This window comes from Scardinius erythrophthalmus, assembly GCF_964197995.2.
Source record: "Scardinius erythrophthalmus genome assembly, chromosome: 21".
NCBI lineage: Eukaryota > Metazoa > Chordata > Actinopteri > Cypriniformes > Leuciscidae > Scardinius > Scardinius erythrophthalmus.
The window spans coordinates 30,776,520-30,801,248 of record NC_138241.1 but is presented as its reverse complement, the minus strand read 5'-3'; the positions used below and the strand labels follow the sequence as shown (position 1 = coordinate 30,801,248).

The 24,729-nt window shown below is 36.2% G+C and overlaps 2 protein-coding genes across 8 annotated transcripts in view; one reads left to right on the top strand and one right to left on the bottom strand.

The window, feature by feature from the left end:
- Positions 1-7,969, bottom strand: part of ninl (ninein-like) — a 35,889-nt gene extending 27,920 nt beyond the window's left edge. For 2 of the 6 annotated variants that reach the window (XM_081351840.1, XM_081351845.1), the window contains exons 1-4: positions 7,479-7,955; positions 5,426-5,637; positions 5,253-5,349; positions 3,486-3,679 (exon numbers count right to left, since the gene is read on the bottom strand). In XM_081351840.1, the coding sequence (XP_081207966.1) occupies positions 3,486-3,679; positions 5,253-5,349; positions 5,426-5,608 (474 nt within the window). In that variant the 5' untranslated portion in view covers positions 5,609-5,637; positions 7,479-7,955. Of the gene's footprint in view, positions 1-3,485; positions 3,680-5,252; positions 5,350-5,425; positions 5,638-7,478 lie in introns of all 6 variants that reach the window. The other 4 variants (XM_081351846.1, XM_081351847.1, XM_081351841.1 and 1 more) reach the window with 4 other exon arrangements.
- Positions 7,970-9,962: 1,993 nt separating this feature from the next.
- Positions 9,963-17,430, top strand: aifm2 (AIF family member 2). Of its 2 annotated transcripts, none has more exons than XM_081350829.1 (9): positions 9,963-10,044; positions 10,880-11,063; positions 11,154-11,269; positions 11,355-11,474; positions 11,585-11,677; positions 13,194-13,302; positions 14,957-15,109; positions 16,699-16,899; positions 17,069-17,430. In XM_081350829.1, the coding sequence occupies exons 2-9, from the start codon at positions 10,889-10,891 to the stop codon at positions 17,221-17,223; spliced, it is 1,122 nt and encodes a 373-aa protein (XP_081206955.1). In that variant the 5' UTR covers positions 9,963-10,044; positions 10,880-10,888; the 3' UTR covers positions 17,224-17,430. The 2 variants fall into 2 exon arrangements, with proteins under 2 accessions (XP_081206955.1, XP_081206954.1); XM_081350828.1 differs by having other exon boundaries at positions 9,970-10,044; positions 10,877-11,063.
- Positions 17,431-24,729: the final 7,299 nt, after the last annotated feature.

Genomic DNA, 24,729 nt, shown 5'->3' with positions numbered 1-24,729 from the left:
CCTGCTACAGAACAACACAGAATCGCTAGTTACAGTGCAAAAAGTCGATTTAAAGAGCATGTTATCTCCCCCATTTATCAAAATAGAAAGTGCTGGGTTACATAAAAGGTCTAAATATTTCAAACACTGTTATGAAAAAAATGAGAGAGGAGAGGGAGAAGAAGAGGAGAACAGAGCGGAGAGACAGAGAGAGAGTAAGAGAGCGAGGGAGGGCTCTGGTATGCAAGTATGCGTTTCTAAAATGAGAGGCGCAGTTAGAGGAAGCGCCATGCCAAATTATAGCCAAACCCTTTCCTTGTTGTACTTCACATTATCAGACCACAGCTGATGCTTTGCACCCTGAGCTCCACCCAAACCAAGACCTCTTATCCTGGTTGAACACACTCGACACGTAAAACACATTGAACACACAGGCACTAAAACATTCAGGACCAAATGGAGCCTGGCGGGCTGGTGAATAAACACCAAATGTCGGCGGCTGCCAACATAAACTGTACTGATGGACCAGCATGCTTTCATTCTTGGCTAAAGCACTTGATTGTTCAAATCTTCCACAGACTGTGTCCAACTCTCTCAAGAAGTATCATCCAAAAAATTTTTATCTAATTGAGATGATTCAAGTGGTTTTACTACGTTGCTGCAGTAGCTACAGTGTTCTACCCCTGTGAATAGCATACTTTAAAAAAAATACTTATTACGTAAAACCATACACTTTAAAGTGGGACTTTACTTAAGTGGGAACTGAATGTAGTTTTCGGACATTTAATTTGCATGTTATTAACTAAAATGTATTATAATTTAAATTTATAATAAATGCAATTAGTTGAAATTAAGAGTGATTTTTGACTCACCTTCATATGTCATTTTCATAATTATTTACAGTATATTGTCTTTGAAATATGGTTCAAGTGTACTGTCCAATGTACTGACAAGCATATACTTTAATGTAATTTCTAGCGAAACTTGTATGTCATGTATTTAAATATATTTGTAATTACACATTTGTTTGTAAAGGCTTTTCACAAGGCTTTTCTTACACAAAAGATATTAACTGTAAATGTAATAGCAAATAAAACACTACAGTTAAAATTATAATCAAGTACTTTACATGTGCTTAAGTATGTTAGTCAACAACACAGCAAAATAAATGTACTTCTTTAAAGCACAACAAAAGATAATTAAAATGAAATTATTTAAAATGTACTTTAAAGTAAAACTTGATATTATGTAGGGCTGAGCAAATATGGGCAGAACTCTTTACTGCCCTAGTACTTCAAAAATCCTTTTAAAGGTATACATGTGAATTAAACATGGCACAATGGCCTTCATCATCACAGTATGCCTATGCCTATCTAGTGCAAGGGATTTCCTTAGTATGCTGATTGAGGACTGTTGGGACACTCCAGGCACAGGATGGTTCTTGGAGAAAGGCTTTAACCCCGCCACTCCAGCACACCAGTGCGTAACCTCATACTATGAGAAAGGCTTTTACGGCCTCTTCTGCACAACAGTGCTCTATTTGTTACAACCAAGTTTTCTTTACTGTATGTTGTTCCATTCTACTGTCTGTATATTTAAACATGTAACTTAATAAATAACTTTAAAGGCTTTGAGAAATTTTCCTTTCCTTTCACTGATGATATTGAAAGCTAGTCTGGAAATCCAGACCTAAATCTGAAAGATTAATGGTCTGGCATCGACTAATGAAAATCGGCCAGCTCGAGGGGCGGCACCAAGCATGAATTTGAAAATCTCACTGCACGCAATTGGATAACACTACGACCAATCACAACAAGCCCCATGTGCTTAGCTACCAGTGGAGCTAACTGGTAGATTAGACTCTTGCCGTATCCGGTCGGCAAAACAGCAAAAACGTCCTTCATGCAAAGGAACGATTCAAGCACCGTCTTCTGTTCCTCTTTTAGATAAAAAGCCAAGTCTAACTCATTCATTGTAGCGCCCAAAGCCGTTTCAAACAACTGGTGTTCATCTATAGCCATCTTGCAATGTTTACTAATGACTTTGACGTTACAGCGCTGTCGTCATCTGTTTAGCTCGCCTCTAGCCCGCCTGTATCAGATAACCCGATGTGATTGGTGCAGCTCGGATACAAGGTTATATTTAATGAGCATTATTACTCAACGCCAGAGTAAACTCAGTGAGCAAATTCAACTTGTGCTCTCGCGAGAACTCTGGATTTCCAGGGTAGTTGAAAGCTAAAGTGATTATAACTTTCGTTATCTAAACGTTCTGGTTAAATCCTACATTTTCCTATCAGCTCTAAGAAAGACCTTTACCTTTAAAGAATAACAACAACTTTATTGCAGTCAGATAAATATTTGAATTATACACGTCATCCTTCAACTGCCTTTTGTTCCGATTATTGGCTCAAAATAGCAGCGTAAGCATCCAGCCTTACAATTATTACAAATCATTATTATAAATAGAATATCTATCTATCTATCTATTTATCTATCTGTTATCAAGTTAATCAAATATTATCTTCAAGTACAGTTTTTATAAAAATATATTTTTTAAAGATTTGAAGTACACTACAAGTGCACATTAAATACAATCAAGAGCGCTTCTATTTCACAAGGGTAGGTGGCTGCTTATTTGAACAACCATCAACCCCATCAAAGAACTGTAACAGAAACATCTTAAAGGGATAGCTCATCCAAAAAATCACTTTAAGTGGAGGGACATGTGGTGTGCATGAGCAAGAAAGACATCGTCATCCTCCATTCTTTCTAGAACCAAATCAAGATGGATCCAAAATAACTCTTAAAAAACGAAACACATGGAACGAGAGTTCCAGCAGCATAGGTTTACATTTGCACTGGCTTTCCAGTCTGGCACTGTTGTGCACATGTAAAATGACTCCAGAAGAAAAAGTACAGACACAGCAGAAACAACAAGCCCCTTTTATAAGTGCTCCTGCTCTTTGAGGGAAAAAAGAGAATGTGAAATGAGCCATGTTTTGATCATGAGCCAAAAGTAACACTAAAGTCTGGTAAAGGTGGGGGCTGCACTTTGGGCCTGCACTTGCACATTCCACACCGCCACACTTCCTGTCTGTGAAAAGCAGGTCAGCCCAGATCCATTCACTAGAATCAAACTAATTCAGGTATTTCAATTGACTAACAATACGCCACCTCAAGGGCACTGCAGTGCTTATATCTAACAAGTCTACAGTGTCACATGATCCTTCAGAAATCATTCTAATATGCTGATTTGCTGCTCAAGACACATTTATTATTATGCTGAAAACAGTTGTGCTGCCTAATATTTTTGGGAAAACCGTGATACATTTTTTACAGGATTCTTTGATAAATAAAGAGTTCAAAAGAACAGCGTATATTTGAAATAAAAGTATTTTGTAACATTATAAATGTCTTTACTTTTTACTTTTGTTTAATTTAATGAATCTTTGCTGAATAAAAAAAAGAGATCCCTAACGGTAGTGTAAGTATTATGAATTTTACCTCAACACTCTCCAGTGAGGTGGAGCGTCTGAGCTTGGCTCTCCTTACACCGTTTATTTCCACTTTGTCAGTCCCAAACGCTGGTGAATCCTCTGAGTCTGCTGTGAGCTCTAAGTCAGTCTTGTCTGGCCGTGATCGCCGCCCGTACCGCTTGGTTCCTTTCACATATTTAGGCTTCACCTCCTCTGGGACTGCTAGAAGAATAGGAAATGATGCTTAGTTTAGAGCGACAGATAATGAAAGTATGTCAGAAGCAGTCAAAATGAAGAAACAAAATAGTGGAAGAAGTAATAGTAGGTCATCTCACATCATTTGTTCATCTATGTCATAAACTTTCTCATAAAATGAAAAATGTGCTTGAAAGGAAATGAAAACCTAAAAGAAACCTCTCCAACATCTGTTTCTCATCACAGCTTTCAGGTTTTACCATTTTCAAAGATAATTTTAGCATTGAGCTCTGAGATTTCACAACATACATTAATGTACCAGTCTCCCTAATGCATCTATGAAAAAAGACAAATGTTATTCTGGCTTTGGCTTAAAGAAGACCTGCACAAAAAGTTGCAGCATCTGTATAACATATTTTTACGCCTCCAGTGAAAGCAATCAAAAGGCAGGTACCTCAAGGTATGATGTGGTATTATTGTGAATGCCAATAATAATTTTGTCTTCTTAAACAATGTCTTTAAACCAAATAAATTCAAAGTTGATCAAGAAAGATAAAAACGACACAAAAACATTACCTTAAGTTAAAATAAGGATTACTTTCTCTTCCTGTCCTCTTATATTCATGTGTTCCATTTTTCAGTGCCCCCAAAAATTAATATAAGTATAAGAAAGCCACACTTAAAAATGTATGAATGTTTTTCAATTTCAAACCAAGTGCTAGAGATTTTCTCACATCTAACCTCAATTTTATTTTAACAATTTTTCAATGATTTTGTTTCTTAAACATGTTTGCTTTTAACCAGTGGTCCTAAGGTCATTTTTAGTGGACGTATGAAGTGTGGTTTAAGAGTGAAAATACTTTCTAAGGTCAATATGCCATAAAATTGATCGAAGAACATAACAAAAAGCTGGGATTTGCATGCCTTTTAAAAAAATGTTTTACATAAAACCCCAATTCCCTAAATATAAACTACCATTCAAAATTTTCAGTGCGATTTTTTTCTTTTCTTTTATTCAGCAAGGATGCATTAAATAGATCATAAGTGACAGTAAAAATAAATGAAGTTGATACAAAAGATTTCTATTTCAAATAAATGCTGTTGTTTTTAACATTTTTCTTGAGCAGCAAATCAGCATGTTAGAATGATTTCTGAAGGATCATGTGACACTGAAGACTGGTGAAAATTCAGATTTGCCATCACAGGAATAAATTAAATTTTAAAATACATTTAAAAAGAGAGCAGTTACTTTAAATTGTAATATTAATTCACAATATTATTGTTTTTTACTGTAATTTTGGTAAAATAAATGCAGCCTTGGTGAGCATAAGAAAATATCAAAAACTCCAAACTTTTGAACGGTGGTGTAACTAACCATAAATATACCCGGCTATTCATTAACAAATACAAATGAGCATTTAGAAAAAAAACACGATCCTTCAGTTCCTCTGGGGACAGATAATATATCAACTACACATCATGTACCATTAATAAACCTTGAGTCCACAAGGTCCAGACATACAAAAAATCATGAAGATAAACAGGCCTAAAAGCTTTGATAACCATGGAGGTATTAAAAGGTCACTTTCCACTAGAGTACCTGGCTCAAGATAGCTGCTCTCCTCCTCTGAAGTACTGAAGTCCAAAGACCTTGACAGCACAGCCACAAAGCCCTCTTTGAACTCCTCAAAATGTACCTGTAAAAAGAGATTATCTTAGCATATTGCAGCATTAGCGTTAGAGACACTGGGATGATCGTGGGGAACTTGTTACCCTGGCATAATTTTGTGTTCCTAGCAGAGTGTCCAGCAGCAAGGGGAGATGGGCATCTAAGCTCAGCTTGTGGCATAAGGCAGTAAGCTCCTCTTTGTCGAGGTAACCTGTCCCGGTGGTGTCACAGCTGTCAAACTCAGCCTTCAACTGGGCCACATAGCGGTTCTGCTCCTCCTCATCCATCCCACCACATACTGCACAGCCAGCAAAGTCTGGGACATGAATGTAGAATTAAAGAAATGAAAAATGTCAAGTTCTGTAATCATTTACATCGTTTACCATGTCGTTCCAAACCCGTAAGACTTTCGTTTGTCTTCGGAACACAAATGAAGATTTTTTAATCAAATCTGAGAAATTTTTGTCCCTCCATTTACAGCTACGCATCTACCACTTTGACGCTTTAAAAAGTTCATTAAGAGATTGTAAAACTAATCCATATGAATTGAGCGGTTTAGTTCAAATTATCTGAAGAGACTCAATCGCTTTATATGATGAAAAGATTGCATTTTATTCAGGCTTTTATTCACATATATCAACTCGCATATCAGTTGTAGTGAACAGAAGCTCAAGCATGTTCACTTAACATGCGAGAATCAATGAGGTTCATTCTCGCGCAACGCAGCACGTTTGAGCTTCGGCAAGAACCAATGAGGTTTGTTTTCGTGCATCAAGCAGGTTTGTTTGAACTTCTATGTATGTTCGCTGATAAATGTTTATATGTAAATAAAAGACTCAATTAAATCTGTTCGTCATATAAAGCGATCAAGTTTTTCATATGGATTAGTTTTACAATCTCTTTATGAACTTTTTGAAGCGTTAAAGTGGTAGTTGCGCAGACTGTCAATGGAGGGACAGAAATCTCTTAGATTTGATAAAAAATATCTTCATTTGTGTTTTGAAGATGAATGGAAGTCTTACGGGTTTGAAACGACATGAGGGTGAATAAATGATGACAGAATTTTCATGTTTTATCCCTTTAAAAGTGATAAACAAGGCTAGTGGTCAATTCCTCATTACTGCAGCCTGATGTATGAGCACCACTCGCTATCCTACATAGAAAGTAATTGATTGAATTGATGAAATTCATTGATCTGACAATCTTATCTAGGCAATCTAGAGTTGATGATGCATATGCTAATTTAGGCACAAATAAATATATTTGACACTATCTTCCAAAAGCTTGGGGACAGTAAGATTTGACAAGTTCTTTATTTTTTTTAAGTGGAGTAATGGCTGCATAAAATTCAGCTTTGCCATCACAGGAATAAATTACATTTTAAAATGTATATAAAACTATGCTATAGTATACATACAGTGATATTTATAAAGTTTACATTTTGTAGTACATTTCTGAAGCCTAATTTACCATATAAACACAGGCTTCAGTTTATTGTTTCTTCTGTTATCCTGTTGGTCTTATTGTTTTAAGGTGTCTTTTATTTAGCAAATAATGTCTAAGTAACTGGCAATAGAGTGTATTAATACCAATCCAAAGCACTCCACAGTGACAAACACTTTAGTGTTTTAGCCAGTAAGAGATTATTTATCAGTAGTCTCAAGTGACTTCAGATAACAGTGGAGGCCAGAGCAAAGTAACGTTTAGACTTAAAATATCTCATGCTTTAAAAAGTTACTTTAACACATTGAAACCACTATAGCACTGACTGAATGGAAACCCCTTCAGAATCATAAACACCCCCGAAAGTAAAATCAAAATAGGGTCTTTAGATCCTAATTACACGTAACTTTTTCACACACAAACTTTTATTAAATCAGGTTTTTTTTAACAGACTATTTGTTTTACTACATTTGAGAATTAACCCTGAAGCCTGCAGGTATCCCACAATGCAGCACGCGGGTTTGGTATACATTCACCATGGGAACGAGGACAAGACTAATGTAAAACAAAAAGAAAGTATTCTCGATTGCAGTAGCCTACTTTCCATTGTAAACATTCATTTTCAAAGTCTTCGTGACTCGTTATAGATGTGCAGGCGATAACTTAATGAAAAAATGCGTTAATGTGACATCGGTGAAATTCAAACCATCTTACCGTTGTAACCTCACACCGACTCCGTTCCCGTGAAAATCACTTTATGTCCAGCATCAGTCGCAGTTTCGTCTTAAAACATGTGGTCATAAAGTGAACGACCAAAGACGGAAAGAGGCTTTTCTCTTTGAAATAACGTTAGACATAAGTAACGCATCCAAGAAAAGTGTCCCGTGTAGAAGCACGCTGCCGTCGGACAGACACCCGCGCTCATCCGCCGGAGAGCAGCAGCGCTAGTGCGGGGAGGTACCAATGTTCCTGCGCCTTCAGAGATGCTCCTTTCTGCAGCCCCTGCTGGTCAGGCGGTGGACTCCAATGGGACGAGACGAGAGGTCATGCATACACAACCCCCAAATGAATCCCCAGAGACTAAAGGCCCGTTCACTTCAAGAACGATAACTATATTAGCGTCCACAACAACGAACGATAACGGTCTGTTTATTATAAGCGCGCGCTGCAGGTTAGATCCTTTAAGTGCTCGAGCTCTTTAAAGCAGGGCGGATTCTGATTGGCTGTTAATGATTTTTTTTTAATCGTTCATCAGCTGGATAAAATCGTTCTGAAAGTGATTATTATATGACTATTCATCATTATATGACTATTATTTTATATTTATAATGATTTTAAAACTATATATATATATATATAAAATACGAAAACTATAACGATAAAAAAAATATATATAGTTTTAAAATCATTATAAAAATATAAAATAATATATATAATACGAAAACTACAACGATATATATATATATATATATATATATATATATATATATATATATATATATATATATATATATATATATATATATATATATATATATATATGTATATATATATATATATATATATATTTTTTTTTTTTTTATCGTTATAGTTTTCGTCCTTGGTGTGAACGGACCTCAACTCTGGTGTTGCATTGCATTCTGGCCATTTGCATTATATTGTGCCTACTGTAAAAGAAAATAAAGTTGAGCACTTTATTCTTTAATAGGCTACTTTTGTTTTTAATAGTTGCTTTAAGTGGGTAGATTGATTTGTCAAATGCACGTTTACATAAGAAAAAGAAACACTTGTTTACATGATCTCTTATCTTCACAGGTCATTTAATTCTAGGACTTTGAGGGTCCACGGCACGCATACACGGCTTTATTAGAGCGCCACCCGTCGGCAGAAACATGTAATGTTGTTCCAAACCTGTGTGAGTTTCTTCTGTTGAAACCAAAAGAAGATATTTAGAAGAATGTTGGTAATCAAACAATTGACGGTAGTCATTGATTTTCTTCTACTATGGAGGTTAATGGCTAACGTCAACTGTCTGGTTACCGACATTCTTCAAAATATCTTTTTTTGTGTTCAACAGAAGAAACATGCAGATTTGGGACAACTTGAGGGTGAGTATAATGGTGGCAATTTTTTTTATTTTTAGAATCCCGAGGATCAACTTTTTAAAATACATTATTTTTATTAAAAACTTTTTATTATACACTGTTCCAAACATGTATAACTTTTTGTTCAGTGCAACACAAAGAGAGATACCTATTAGGCCTAATACGACAGCCTCAGTCACCCTTTACTTTCATAATATGGTAAAAAAAGTGCTAAAATGAATGGTGACTGAGAGGTTGTCATCTGTATAATATCTGCTTTTGTATTTTACAAAACAAGTTTGGGACAACATAGTAAATTACTGATAACAGACTACTGATGACAATAGTTTATATTTAACACCACCTGCTGGTGTAAGTGCTCCAAGATCTCTTGCAAAGATATATGTTTAATCATTTAAGGGTTTTACTTGTATATCGAAAAGTTAAATACCACACTAAATTCTTTAAAACACATTAGGATTTATTTTCATGCATAATATTAGGCTTATCAGTATTATTATTAATTATCAACGTACGTCTTGGACAAGAATGTCCCACGTTGTTCAAATCAGTGGCAGTGGGCCAAAGATGGCTCGTGATGACCTTTGGTTTGTTTTATTTTTGCTTTCAACTGTGGAGAATATGGGCTAAATGAAACTGTTCCTTTAAACATGTACGTTTTAATATATTTGGATGTAATGCAAAGTATACTTTCGGCCCACAGCCTTCAATCAAGTTTTTTGGCCCTTCGAAATCGAAGTAAAAAGTTTAGGCAATCAAAGAAAATCCGTGCTTGTTGTCATCGTGACTCAGCTAGACTGGTGACCTTTCACTGTACTGTGAAGTGTGAAGTGTTTTGACGAATCATCTGTGAGTAAGTGGCAATGATAGCAGCATTCCGAGAGCACTTCTGTTAAAACATTATCTGCGATCTGTTTTAAAGGTTGTCAGAATGTTACGGGTGCAAAATAACGTCAGCCTTCATCAGTAAAGTAGCTGTATATACAGACACGCCCATCACACGATAACCATTGGCTTATGATACAACGCAATCAGAAAACCCCCGCCCACCGAATAGCTACAAGCGCTACCATTGGATATAATACAGCTGTACAAGTAGAAAGAGTTGAAGACGTTTCCGTGTGGAAGAAGAAAATACAGAGCCTTCACAAGCTTCCACATATCATCAATTACTGGTAAGAATTGCAAGATCTGTTCACAAAAGGTATTTACGTTGCATGCAAAGGTTTGTGTTTGAGCTTCTTTGTTACGATATAGTGCTAAGTCGCAGGCAAAACTTATTTATATGAACATTATAGATATCGATGTTGCAGACCACTTTGTGTTAAAAACCTTTCTCATCAGTTCGTTCTTAATGATAGCATGTGAAACCATTAAAATACATTTTGGTTAAGTTTTAAAATGAGTAAATCTCTATAAAATGGAAAGGATCTGCACATACCTGAATTGAAGTCGTTTGAGCATTTGACAATTTAAACTACTGATGGGTCAAGTGGATATAATTGAACAAATAACGTTGAAAATATGTCTTTGAAACCTTTTCAGAAAATCAACTAAACCTTATTGTGTCATATAAATATGTTCACAAATAATATAAATATATATTATATAATATAAATAAATATAAGTACACAAATATATTCAACAAAACAAATTCAACTGTCATATATAAATATATACAGTATATGACAATATGAGTGTGTGTGTACACTGCTGTTCAAAAGTTTGAGGTCTGTAAGATTTTTTCGAAGAAATGAGCACTATTGATATTTATTAAGCAATGATGCATGAAATTGGTCAAAAGTGACTGTAACAAAATGCATAATGTTACAAGCTGCACAGCTGTTTTCAACATTGATAAGAAATATTTCCTGAGGACCAGATCACAATATTAGAATGATTTCTGAATAATCATGTGACACTGAAGACTTAAAAAAAAACTTTTGAATGAAAGTGTGTGTATATATATAATTAAATATATAAATAAAAAAAATGTTCTCTCCTCAGTAGTACAGCATTATGGGTGGGAAGGTGTCCATTGACGAGAATGTTCATGTGGTGATTGTTGGTGGTGGTTTTGGTGGCATTGCAGCTGCTCAACACCTTAAACATCATGGGGTGCCCTTCATGCTTATTGACATCCTGGATGCGTTTCATCACAACGTTGCAGCGTTGCGTGCCTCGGTTCAACCTGGTATGCAAAAATCTGAGTCTGAATGCAAGTAAACAAACAGCAAGATTAATAAAATAATGCAGTTTATTTTTTTTTTGTATGTTATTGTAGGTTTTGCGAAACAGACGTTTATACCATACAAAGAGACATTTGGAGTGAATTTCCTCCAAGGTCGTGTCATACGTATAGACACCGAAACGCAGACAGTTGTTCTTGACAATGGGAAGGTAAGTGATATTGCAATGTTACAGCAGATGAAAACAAAGTATGAGAAAATGTCTTTACACAGTATGTGCCAATATAAATCTACAGGAAGTACGTTATTCACACCTCATTCTGTGCACTGGAACAAGCGGAGATTTCCCAGGCAAACACAATTCTGTGGACACCTACCAAGCAGCCATTCAGAAATATGAGGACTTTGTCAAATTGGTGAGTTTTCTTATTTGGCATGTTTATATATGTGATATAATCTTAAATGGCAATACAGACTGAATTGTGAAAAAGCTTTTATTTATTTGCATTTTTTCCCAACGTTACAGATCCAGTCAACAAACACAGTTGTTGTTGTTGGTGGCGGAACCACCGGTGTTGAAATGGCTGCTGAGATCAGGACAGAATTTCCTGACAAGAAGGTAGAGCTTTGACTTCTCACCCAAACAACTTTGCAGTCTTATTCTGAAGCATGAGCTTAAAGTGCCCATATTATGCTATATTAAAGGTTCCTGCATTTTTTGGAGGTCTCCTTCAATAGGTTTGCATGCATCCAAGGTCAAAAACACTTTCATTTTCTTATAATGTAGATTGCACATAGCCTCATTTCTCAAAGAGTCTAAAAACTGTTTGTTTAAAGATTCAGTCTCTCTAAATCCCTTCTTTCCGAGAGCCTACTCTGCCCTGATTGGTCAGATGGCCCAGTCTAATGTGATTGGGCTATAGCTTACAGCGGGTGACGGAAACAAAACGCCCATTACCATATCTGAATTTCAGCTCTGGAACTTCCTCAGCGCTTGATACACAGTGACACGAACAGTAACGATGGCGTCGATTTCCTTCGGTATTAATTCCAGTGCGAGCCCTCATCCTTTTGAAGTGCATGCAAAGTAGATTTGCTCTCACAGCCCTGAAAATAGCATCTTCTTGACTTATCGACAACACAAACCAAACTCTTCCAGCCTCAGGGGCTGTTTACACGTCAACGTAAAACTTTGTATGCGTTTTGGCTGTTCGTTTACATGACAACGGCGTTTTGGGTGCCTGAAAATGCTAACTTTTAAAAACGGGATATTTCACCACTGGAAAGATGAATGTGTATTTAAATTGGGTCATTTATGTAGTAGAAATGTGAAATTATTTTAGAATTTGGTGCCTTCTAGACTGAGAAAAGCCAGAAAATGTATTTTTGGCTCATGTGGATGAAAGACAACAACTCCCAGAATGCATTTGCTTCGCTGCCCTATGAGGGCACTCCCAAGCCACGCCTACCGGTTACAGAGGGCCGTATCGGAAGAAATGATACAACTAGGCTACTAGTTGACTCGAAACTGAAAAGACGCCGTTTTATCGTGAGATCCCACCCATGCAGAACTAAAACGATCTCTGTGTAAACAGCAAAAACTCGAATCTCTGAAGACGATGACGTCATGCACATGCGTATTACGTGTTCAGTCTACTGTGTTTCATCGCCATCTAATGGCCTGGCCACAGAATACAGGGTTTTTTAGTCGTTTTCGTGGATCCGTGTGAATGGGGATCGTTTTGACAATGGTGTCCTCTGTACGCAGAAAACTCGTCGTGTAAACGTACCCTCAGCTACAACTACAGTGTGTGAGGGCGGGGCAAAGCAGACGTTGTTTGCGGGCAGCCAATGAAGATCATAGGCTGGCATAATGCAAATATTTGTTACATTGTTACGTAGATATGTAACAGGAAGTGAGACTGGAATTGCTGACGACTCATTTCAGCAATTGATTCTTTTAGGAGACAACTTTATTTTATAACAGCTATATTACACACTGCTATATTACAGCTATATTACACACTATTACACACAAATGAAAGGTTATATTCGAAAAAGCATAATAGGGGCACTTTAAACGTGTTTTGTGTTATATAATGATAACCGTCTTCTATCACACATATTTCATCTAGGTGATTCTGATTCACTCGCGTGAGGAGGTGGCTGATCCTGAACTATTGCCTTGTGTGAAAGAACAGGCCAAGCAGGTGCTGCTGGAAAAAGGGGTGGAGCTGTTGCTAGGTAATTATCTCACATGACATTGTTGCTTAGCATCTCTGCCCGATGTGGGCCATCACATGTCTATTTTTCTTATACGTCTATATGTCTATGTCTTTGTATTTTCTAAGGAAATACAGTGCAAAATATCAATGGAGAGACCCAGTGTTGATGATACAGATATTGATGTGATCTGACTTATATAAAATGTTTGGTAACACTTTAGTTTAGGGTCCAATTCTAACTATTAACTAGTTTGCATGCATATTACTAGGGTATTGGCTGTTTATTAGTACTTATAAAGCACATATTAATGCCTTATTCTTCATGACCGTATTCTACATCCCTTAATCATACCCAATACCTAAACTTAACAACTACTTACTAACTATTAATAAGCAGTAATTAGGAGTTTATTGAGGCAAAAGTCGTAGTTAAAAGTTAGTTAATAGTGAGAATTGGACCCTAAACTAAAGTGTGACCAAATGTTTTTTCTTAACATTTACTTACATGCATTGTCAGAGCTATATTCCGTTAACTCGATGGAAAACAACTGACTCACACTTGACGCTTGCTGTATTTCAAAACATAAGCAACAAAAAACACTGGCTAATATTAGCCTGCTTTTAGAATGATTGTTATTATTTGGCAAATGCACTCGATTGTGAATAGTACTATTCTACTTCAGTATTAATATATTACTGTAATATTTTTTTCTTAGGAAAAGCTTTAAGATAATAGGCAAGATTACAAAATAATTTCAACTCAAATCAATATTTCATGTCCGCCTATTAATTTTATTTCACAAGTAGCCATGTAATAAGGCTGCACATGGGGCGGAGGGGACTGTTATCACCCTGAAGGTGTTTATTGTCTGGGTTTCTGTGGGTCTTTATTCGCCCTTAAATTAATTAGGGATAGTTCACCTGAAAATGAATATTCTGTCATAATTTACTCACCCTCTAGTTGTTCCAAACCTGTATGAGTTTCTTTCTTGAGGACAGAATTTTCATTTTTGGACCAACAAACCCTTTAAAGCCTTAAAAATGTCTTGCATCAGAACAGAAAGTTTTAAATTCATAACGTCATGGCAGTAAATGTATTGTGAAACATTTATATCTTCCTCAGTATTTTTGTCCTGCTTTCCAAAAGAAATATCTAAACACCTTTAAATCAAGATACATTTACTTGTATATATAAATGTTAAATATCTTGAAAAATGTAACAAAATGAAGCGAGTTTATTCTTAAAACAAGAACAAATATCCATCAATGAGTTATCAACTTCCCTTTAAATTAAGTAAATTTTTCTGAGACCTTTGGCAAATGTTTGATCTTGTTTTAATCAGAAACACTTCATTTTGATCAATTTCACAGAAAACAAGACTTATTTTTTTTAACTTTTATTTTGTTATTTTGTATCTCCAGTAAATACATCTTGATTTAAGAATCGTTAGACATTTGCACTGGAAAAAAGACAAACATACACTCTTTTGCAGTGTGATCAGAAGGTACAGTAATAGTTATTTGCATAATCTAGTGGGGGGTTTTGGTCATGAATCCCTTACATGTGTTTCTATATGAGGAGATTAACTTTTCAGGATAAGGAAATACAAATTTTTACAAACAGCAGGTGTTAGACTGTTTTCTTCTCTATTTCCCTGTGCACCTGAATGCAGGGCAAAAAGTGTCAAACCTTGATGAGCTGGAATTGAATGTGTGTCGGAGGGGCATGGTGGTGAAGACCAATAAGAACGAGCAGGTCACCGCCGATCTTGTCATCTGCTGCACAGGAAATAAGATCAACTCTGAAGCATACAGGTCCAGTCTGAGTAAGTGCTTTTTGCATGTAATAATTGAGCTAATAGTTGATTGTGATAGTTGAGATAATTTGGAGGTTCATCCCATGTATGTTTTTTATTTCTCAGACAAATTTCTTAAAGGAACACTCCACCGTTTTTTTAAATAGGGCTTATCCACCTTCTTTCTTACATTTAGATAGGTGGGCAAATGCATTTTTGTCTCAGTGCATGCATTGTTTTAGTTTGACAGGACCGGCGCTAGCTTAGCTTAGCATAATGAATGGAATCCTTTGTTGCCAGCTAGCATGTCCTGAGTAAAAGTGATATATATATATATAAAAAAAAACACCTAATTACTACTTGTGGCCTGCATATTCACAACAAGTACAAATAGCGATGCAGATTAACATTAGGCGATTTCCTATGCAGATATTGACTTGGGACTATATTAGGGGGAAGCACAGGCGAAGCACTGCTACTTGGGCACAGAGATATCACGCCCAAGTAGCAGTGCTTCGCCTGTGCTTCCCCCTAATATAGTCCTTAATATATAAGTCAATATCTGCCTAGGAAATCGCCTAGTGTTAATCTGCATCGCTATTTGTACTTGTTGTGAATGCGCAGGCCACAAGAAGTAATTAGGTGTTTTTAAAAAAAAAATTTATATCACTTTTACTCAGGACATGCTAGCTGGCAACAAAGGATTCCATTCATTATGCTAAGCTAAGCTAGCGCCGGTCCTGTCAAACTAAAACAATGCATGCACTGAGACAAAAATGCATTTGCCCCCCTATCTAAATGTAGGAAAGAAGGTGAATAAGCCCTATTTCAAAAAACGGTGGAGTGTTCCTTTAAGACTATAAAAATAAAGATTTCTTCCTCTATGGTCCATACATTTTTCTTTTATTAAATATAATAAAATATATGCAAATGAACTGCACATTTCTACAGGTGGCATTTGAACATGATTTTAAACATAATGTATTCTAATGTTTTTGGAATACCCCATATTTTGTGTGCATGATGGGTAATTCATACAGAAAGATAATGTATTATTAAAAACTATACTTATACTATATGTGAATATGAATTGTGCACCCTCAAATCTATTTTGACTGATGCATAACCCTGGTTAAAATTGCGTACTTGTGCAGTTCCTAAGCTTAGATAATGTTATATATATGATATGAAAAATTTCACTCAATTCTTTGTTGACTTTGTCTAACATGCCATCATATAGAGAGAGAATTAAATTCAGCAGTTTTATTTTCAACATGGCTGTTTTATTTAATTCATATAAAAGTACGTCTTTATTGAAACATGTCTTCATGAATTACGTGACTCTGTGAGTTTGTAGGGTCGATCAGTCTAAGTCACTGAATAGATATTGTTTTTTGGATTTATTTTATTAAAAACGAGTGCTTTTCAAACCCTAGCTAGGATTGCGTACTTGTGCAGTTGCTAATCGTAGAAAATGTTACATGTATAATATGCAAAAATGTTATATCACTCAATTCTTTGTTGACTTTTAGTAACATGCCATCATATAACCTCATTTAATTGGCTGATTTTTCATCATCTCTCTCTCTGTTTATGTTTTATTTGTGTTCTTTTTTCAGGCACATCTCTGACAGAGAATGGTGCTCTGAAGGTGAACAAGCACTTGCAAGTAGAAGGCTTTAGCAACGTGTATGGTGTAGGTGACTGTACTAATGTCAATGAACCCAAGTTGGCATATCATGCTGGACTTCATGCTGGAGTAGCTGCCACCAATATCATCAACAGTCTGTCAGGAAAACCTTTAACCTCATACCACACAGGTAACAACCATAAGCCAATGATTTCTCTTCAGCTGTCTTTTGTGAGCTCACTTTAAAAAATATCATTTCTCACAGTTCTTTTACAACGCATACAATTCAGACTGCTTTCTCAATGAGTTGTTTATTATTATTATTAATAATTTATGTCCAATATCCTGTTCCCAATCAGGAAATGTGACTATGCTGATTGCTATGGGTAAGGATGCTGGAGTAGGCCAGTTTAATGGCTATAAACTACCTCGCTTTCTGGTCACCAAGGGTAAGAGCCAAGGCTTGCTGCTGTGGAAGAGCTGGAGAGAAATGGGGCAAAAAGCCCCAAATTAACACCAGGTTAACAGTTTACACTAAAATATGTATGAACTATGGTCTCACATGGTTAGAAGGATGCTTTATATTGTAAAAATAACCAACATAATGTATACTTATACTTGTATAACATCTTATATTGTTTGTAATACTTTTTAGAACAATCAAAAGCATTGTTTTATATATTTATACATTTGTTAAAGAAATAAATCCATTTAAATTCACAATACAGTTTGCTCTCATATCTTCCTGCATTTAGCATGTGTTTGATGAACTTCTCCACTAGAGGGCAATGAAACAATATGAATCAAATCATTGGATCCTGGTCAACAAAACAAGATGCTGAGTCACTGAATATATATATATATATATATATATATATTTTTTTTTTTATTATTATTCTTTCATTTCAAGCTTATGCGTTTCAAAAACAGTCCAAAACTGCACAACCCAGTTTTCTTTAAATTATTTATGCACAGTTGATGCCTTTGCCAATGTGGTTCGAGTGATTCACACAGTGAAGTAAATCAAATTAGCCAAAATCATTTTAAAGAACTTGTTAAACTTGTCAGCTGAGGGTTGTGAAAGTATAGTGTGTGATTTCTGCTCCTCGAACTGCACCTAAATGAATTGCTGTCTGTTTGACTCAACGATAGTTGTCACATGACCTCAGCACGTCATCATGTGTTTGCATGGTGACTGGGAAGGCTGTTGGCATTTGGTGTTCATGAAACTCTTGAATTATTATCCTGAACCCAAGGTATTGTGTTTTTTATGTCAGGTTACACATCTTTGCACGTTGGCCTTGGATACAAGTGGTCTTTAAATGGCAATACTGCCATAAATTCCAACTTTGTGAAGTCGCGACCTACAGTTTGTGTTGAGTCGGTCACACGGGCACTGATTTAATTCAGAGGTTGTCTAGAGGCTGTAGTTTTGTGGCATTCAGCCACTATCCTGTGGGATGTTGCTCTACCCACTGTTCATCTTTGTTAATGCAGTTCATGTTTGTCATCTGTTGTCAATATTGCAGTTTTTGAGAGTGATGCACCTGCAGTCCAGGCACCACCAACTAGTAATGAAGGTTAGTTCACCCAAAAATGAAAATTCTGTCATCATTTACATTTCAAACCCAAAAGACTTGCGCATGTCTTCAAAACACAGATGAAGATATTTGTAAGGAAACCTAAGAGATTTTTGTCCGTCCACTGAAAGTCCATTCACGTTCATAAAGACATTGTGAAAGCAATCCATAAGAATCAAGCAGCATAATCCAAGTCTTCTGAAGAGACACGACCACTTTATACTATAAACAGATTTTTAAAAGACTTTTATTAACTTGAAAACGTTGATGTTTTCATCTTTTAGCTTTTATTTAGACAACAACCATAGCACTTCTGTACTAATACTTTTCAAAGAAGGTTATTTGCTTTGATGAGACTTTTTATGAGAGTTATGATATCATTCAATTGATAGAGCCTTCAATGTATCTGCACTAAGCTACACTGTATAAATGAATCATTAAATGAAAGGCTTAATTATTAAATAGAGGCAGCAGCATGTTTCATTTCTAACAAGTATCCACACAAATGGTCTGACGCCACAATCTCCCTGATGATTTTTTTGTTTTTGTTATACAACTTTGCACTGATGTGACTCACATTAGAAAACTAAGATTAAAAATGTATAATGAGATGCAAGAGAGCCAGTTGAATGCTTGGTGTGGTGGGACTGGGATTATTGCAGTTATAAGGCTCAAAAACATTGCAAAATAGCATTAGGGAAAAGCATAATGTCTTGTCTCTGGTCAGTCAAAAAGCAATGAATGATATTAGGAGACAGACAATTGAATTATTTTACTGTGAAGGGAGACAGGTATAAATGCATTCATCAATCCTCATCAAATAAATCTGATGTTTGAATGAGTAAGCAGAGTCAGAATGTCCACTGCGTTCCCTCTGGCTTTGTCTTTATTTTATTCATTCCCTGCCAGAATTAATCTGGCAAAAACTATCTACAAGAATCAAATTGTCAAGACAAGTTCCTCTGTAAAAATTGTAAAAAATATAAATACCTGCTTTAATATCATAAAGACACCTGTGAGAAAAAAAAATAAAAAATTGCGACATGACTTAAAGAAGTCGTTATGAATTTTATGACATCGTTATGACCTCTCTCCACAACACATGAGCTCATCTTGTGGCTATAACCTCAAGCCTCCTGGGTTTCCCCCAGGCAAACATCTATCTGCCCTCCCCTCACCAATTCAATTAGCTCTAAAATGAATTATGATCAGCTAATTTACAACGCTGCATTAATCATTAGCTTCACTTTTCTCTCTACACTAATATTTTCAGTTGTACTCAGGTTTAATGCAAACCATCAAATTAAATGTTTCCCATGGTATGTCAGGGAGCGAGTAATGAATGGCCTTATTGTGCTCAGTTAAATAGCTATATGTTGTTTTACACAATGTACATCACTATATTCTACTGTACATTTGGAATTACCTTAAGAAAACCCTCATTAACAAGATTAAATTGTTTGTGATTTAACAATTTCCCTCTCTCCGGCTCTAATTTCCAAAACAAACCAAGTATTCCAAGCATGCTAACCTGGTCCTCAAAGTTCATGGGAAGAGTCAACAGTGGATTGATTCAACTTTTTTTTAACTTAATCGTTAATTCTGTCAGTGCAGTCACAGGACAGTAACGGTATATTTTTGTGAGTGATTTGGGGAGAACTTTTTTATACCCACACATGTTTATTGGGGGATTTAGGGGCTGTTTACACAACTTAGTTTTCAAGTAAAAACGGAAAACTTTTTGTGTTTTGGCCGTTCAGTTACACGGTTTAGTGGCAATGAAAACGCAAACTTTGGAAAATGGGTTTCAAAATGCAAGTTTTGGAAAACGATACTGTTATTGCTCTGTTTAGTGTTTAATGGTGTTTTGTGCGTGCTCCCACAACATGGCTTCTTACCTACCGGCTAGCGAAACTGAAGTCTGACACATTAGAAGGAAGTATGTCTTCCGCGTTACATACATGCATACATACATATTTACTTCCGCGTTGCAAAATAAGGTGATAGGCATGTGCATTTGGCTCAACTGCACTGTAGTAAAAGAATGCGTATGTGCGCAGGCGTGTAGTCTTTCTTTACAAAGTGACATCAACAACTACTTGTCTGGCTTACATAATACCAACGCTATCTCACGACCGATTCGTACGAGTGAGAACGAGGTGGCTAATTCGTATGAATTTGTAAGACCTCACTTGTACGAATGATTTGTCTAAACCCCAGCGATGGGTAGGTTTAGGGGCGGGGTCATCAGACAAGACATTTTTGTCCAATCTTCTATTGTCCAATTTTGGTGAGGCCGTGTGAATTGTAGCCTCAGTTTCCTGTTCTTATCTGACAGGAGTGGCACCTGGTGTGTCTTCTGCTGCTGTAGCCCATCTCTGCTTCAAGGTTGGATGTGTTGAGCATTCAGAGACGCTCTTCTGCAGACCTCGTTCTCCACTGACCTCTGACATCAACAAGCCCACAGAACAGCCGCTTACTGGATATTTTCTTTTTTTCTGACCATTCTCTGTAAACCCTAAAGATGGTTGTGCGTGAAAATCCCAGAAGGTTAGATCAGCAGGTTCTGAAAGATTACTTGACTATTTCACATAAAAAGTGGATCACGGTGGGTAATTACAACCAGGTGAAGCACTGTCAACTACAGTGCAGCGCAAAGTAGTTGAGTACTTTTGGTCTCAAAATATCTCTCACAGATGGATGTTGCATGCAGCCCATCAGTATGCATACTCTCAGTACTTCCAACAAAAGTTGCAGATTCTGCAAAAACGTGCAACGTCTTCCAAATGCAGCAATGGAGTATCAGTTTCATACAGAAACAGCAGCAGTATTTTTAGATGACGCACTGGACATGTAGCTGAGTCTGAATGGGAAAAACTATATGCCAAATAATGTAAAACAAATGAATAGATTAGGAAAAGGTACAAAACAAAATACTAAATAAGATCATTTGTCTTTGTGATTTTTTTTTTATACTTGCTCCACCTCTGAAATGACTTTCAGCTGATTGAACATTTTCAGCCCCTTCCTTTCAATCACCTGTTTTCAATATAGTAAAACATCACTTTTTTATAGTCCAATTACTTCCTGATGTACTTAAGATTTAAACATGTGATAATCATGTTAATGTGATAATGATGTTAATCATGAGATGTCTATAACTCGTCCTTTATGCCGGATTTAATTGAACCAGAAATAGGGTTCCCTTTCAGTACGGTACATCCGACTACGTCTCCGTTTCCTCCTTCAGGGAACGAGGGTTACATATGTAACCGAGACGTTACATGTTGACAGCATGTTATACCAGCATGGTATATAGGTAGTCAACCCTGGAGAGCAACCTTCCTGCAGACTTCAGTTCCAACCCTGCTTTAACACACCTGCCTGTATCATTTTCAAGTAACCCTGAACACCCTGATTAGCTGGTTCAAGTATGTTTCATTGGGGTTGGAGCTGAACTCTGCAGGATGGTAGCTCTCCAGAAGAAGGATTGGCTTGGTTACGGGAACATGTTTCAAACTACCATGCTCTTAAAATGATTTTCCACATCAGATATCCTTTGTGAAAAAAAAAGAAAGAAAAAAGTAGTGCACTTAATTTTATTGAATGTGGACTTGTAGTGTACTACTTCAAATTTTAAAATTATATTTTTTATAACCTCTACTTGCAGATAAGATAATATAATATTAATGAAATGAAATAAAAGGCCACTTAAGCGTAGTTAAAGAGAGTACAGTTCCATTACAAATTTAAACTCTGGACTTTTAATAGTACTAGAATATCAAGTCTACTAAGAGAGGTACAGAGCTTTTTCACATTTCTAAACTCTGAAATAGAATTCTTGATAAAGTATGGATACCAGACACACTCTCTCTCTGTTTAAATCTACATTAAGGACACAGCATTCACATAATGCTTCCCATAAACTTCTACTACAATCATTATTTGATGTAATAGTACCAAATAGGTACACATGATCATCTTTTGCCTAAAATGTTATGAACATCAGCTACGTCCCTGTTTCTACCTCAGGATGCTCATCCTGGAGTAACTACAGGTTGCGTCAGCTCCATATTAGAATCTTAAAGGTATATTAGTATATTTTGAACAGTGTTGGGGAAGTTACTTTTAAAAGCTACTTTTATTGCATTACTCAGTTGCATTTTATGGTAAGAAAATGTTATACTTTTGCTTTTGTGTTAGTTTTTCTCATCTGGGACGGGTCTGCTGGTTTATTTTTTACAGTTTTTTTCAATTGGTAACGATCGGTCAATACTGAAGCCACATTACAGCTCAAACAAACTTTTCAGATATGCTTCCATTCTGAATTGCAGAAGAATAGGACGTAGGAGAAGAAAATTCAACACCTTTACTTCAGAAATAAAAACAGAAAATGAAACAAACATGATGTTTATCTAAAGTTCTTTTTGCTAATTAGTATGGTTGAATTGGATCATCGAAGGTAAGCAGGAAAGACACTGGTAATAAAGTGAGATTAAATACATAAAGTATATTTGTGTTATTTAACATATTTAACTATTGCAGTTGCGTAATGTTCTGAGTTTGCATTTCACTGCTTTTATTCATTTTGAGGAATACTGAATCTGTTTTTGTGCAAGTGAAATTAGCATGCTCACATTAGTCTAGAACTACAGTAACAATCATGTTTACAGAACGCACACACAATGCCTCTGCACTCGATTTCTCTCAACTTGCGGACAGAAGAGGTGTCAGTCAATAAATGGGAAAACAAAGTAACTTTCATAACTTATTTGAAAATTAACTTAATATATTTTCTTGTAAATTTAAAAGTAATGAGTTACTTTACTAGTTAGCTACTTGAAAAAAGTAATCTGATTACATAACACAATACTTATGTGTTACCCACAACACTGCATTTGAAAGGGTACAACCCTGAGTGACAGCTTTTGTATAGTGCAGGGTAGACATAGTTCCCTCACAGTCTCGTTTACATTCTCGTCAGATTAAATATGGCGTCTCCCCTTTATGAAGTCCATTGAGTCAAAGCAACAGGTTGCTCCAGAATCACTGTCTCTGTAAATGGTGAAGTGTTATTTGCATTAGATTAAAAGCATCTACTTATCAGCAAAAACCTACAACAGTGTTTTGATTCCTACCGCATTCAAACTTTTGGTTTGTACATGGCACTGAATTTGTGGCAGCAAATGCATGTTAATATATAAATAAATCATTTAGAGGATTAATTACCTTTTCAATATTCACAGAATATGTGGTGCATAATGGCTGAAGATGCATGTCTCTGTGCGCTTGGCAGACGAAGTGTAGGCAAGGAGGGTGGCAGGGCACATTCTGTTTTTTCAAGTGCCTAAATTGATTTCGGTGTGGAGTTTCTTGGGCAGCAGCCAGTGGCTAATGCAGTATCATCCTGCCACTCCCTGTCTCAGATGCAGACACATAAAGAGAAATGGACATCTGTGCCGAATATGAAACACAGAGATCCTTCTGTTTACAAGACTCTAAGGCAAAACTATCCAAATCAAGAGTGCACACATGCACGCATAGCAGGGAATATATGTCTATACATAAATACTCCAAACTTCAAACCATGTTTTATTTGCCATACACAAGATTTTACGGATAATTTTGATCAAAATCTTTCAGAAATGTATCACGTCGCCAGCAATCTTATTTATTAGATCATCAAATAATATCACATTAAAAGGGCTATATGTGAGAATTGTCATGTGTTAATCGCTTTTTGCATAGCCAATGTGTGAATAACTTGTACCGAAACTTAAAAAACATGACCTCCCCCGACTTCCTTGTCAATAAAAGCCTGTAAAATGATTTTTATGTAAAAGACTCGCATACTTCATAGTTTGTGAAAATACAGTGCACCAACAGAGCAGTATATCCGAACACATATAGTATTCGAAAAACAGAAGGCAAAAAATCTCCGGATGACCTACTACTTCCAGCGAGATTCTGAAGTGCGCATTCGATGGACACTGTACTATCCCATGAGGCCACGGGAGAGGATTTATGAATGGAGGTGAAGTGACGTAACTGACGCTGGTAGGTCACGTGATAATGACAACATGGCGGATGTAGTACGTCCAGATTACATTTAACTATTGAGATCTCTGACTTTTGATGGCAGACTTTGCTATTTTAGCCAATATCCACACAGTTTGAGACAGTTTGAGGTATGCACTAATCTCCCACAATTGGAATGAATCCAATCTGATTTCTGATTCTGAATATTCTGTTTACATAAGCCCTAAACGTTGCAATCCGATTCACATATTCGTTTACATGTGCATGCGTATTACCCAGTCACCACGTTCTGAACCGGACGTTCAAGAATATGTCAAAAGAGCTTTTTAGCAAATATGTAGTATAGTATAGTCTCTTCCAATGACCAGTTCGTAAGATGTGAGAAGTAAATAAATATACTC

Excerpts from the sequence above, each read along its gene's own strand:
- aifm2 (XM_081350829.1), top strand. The coding sequence starts at position 10,889 with ATGGGTGGGAAGGTGTCCATTGACGAGAATGTTCATGTGGTGATTGTT. Across the intron at positions 11,064-11,153 it reads GCGTGCCTCGGTTCAACCTG|GTTTTGCGAAACAGACGTTT; the intron begins GTATGCAAAAAT and ends ATGTTATTGTAG. Across the intron at positions 16,900-17,068 it reads TTTAACCTCATACCACACAG|GAAATGTGACTATGCTGATT; the intron begins GTAACAACCATA and ends GTTCCCAATCAG.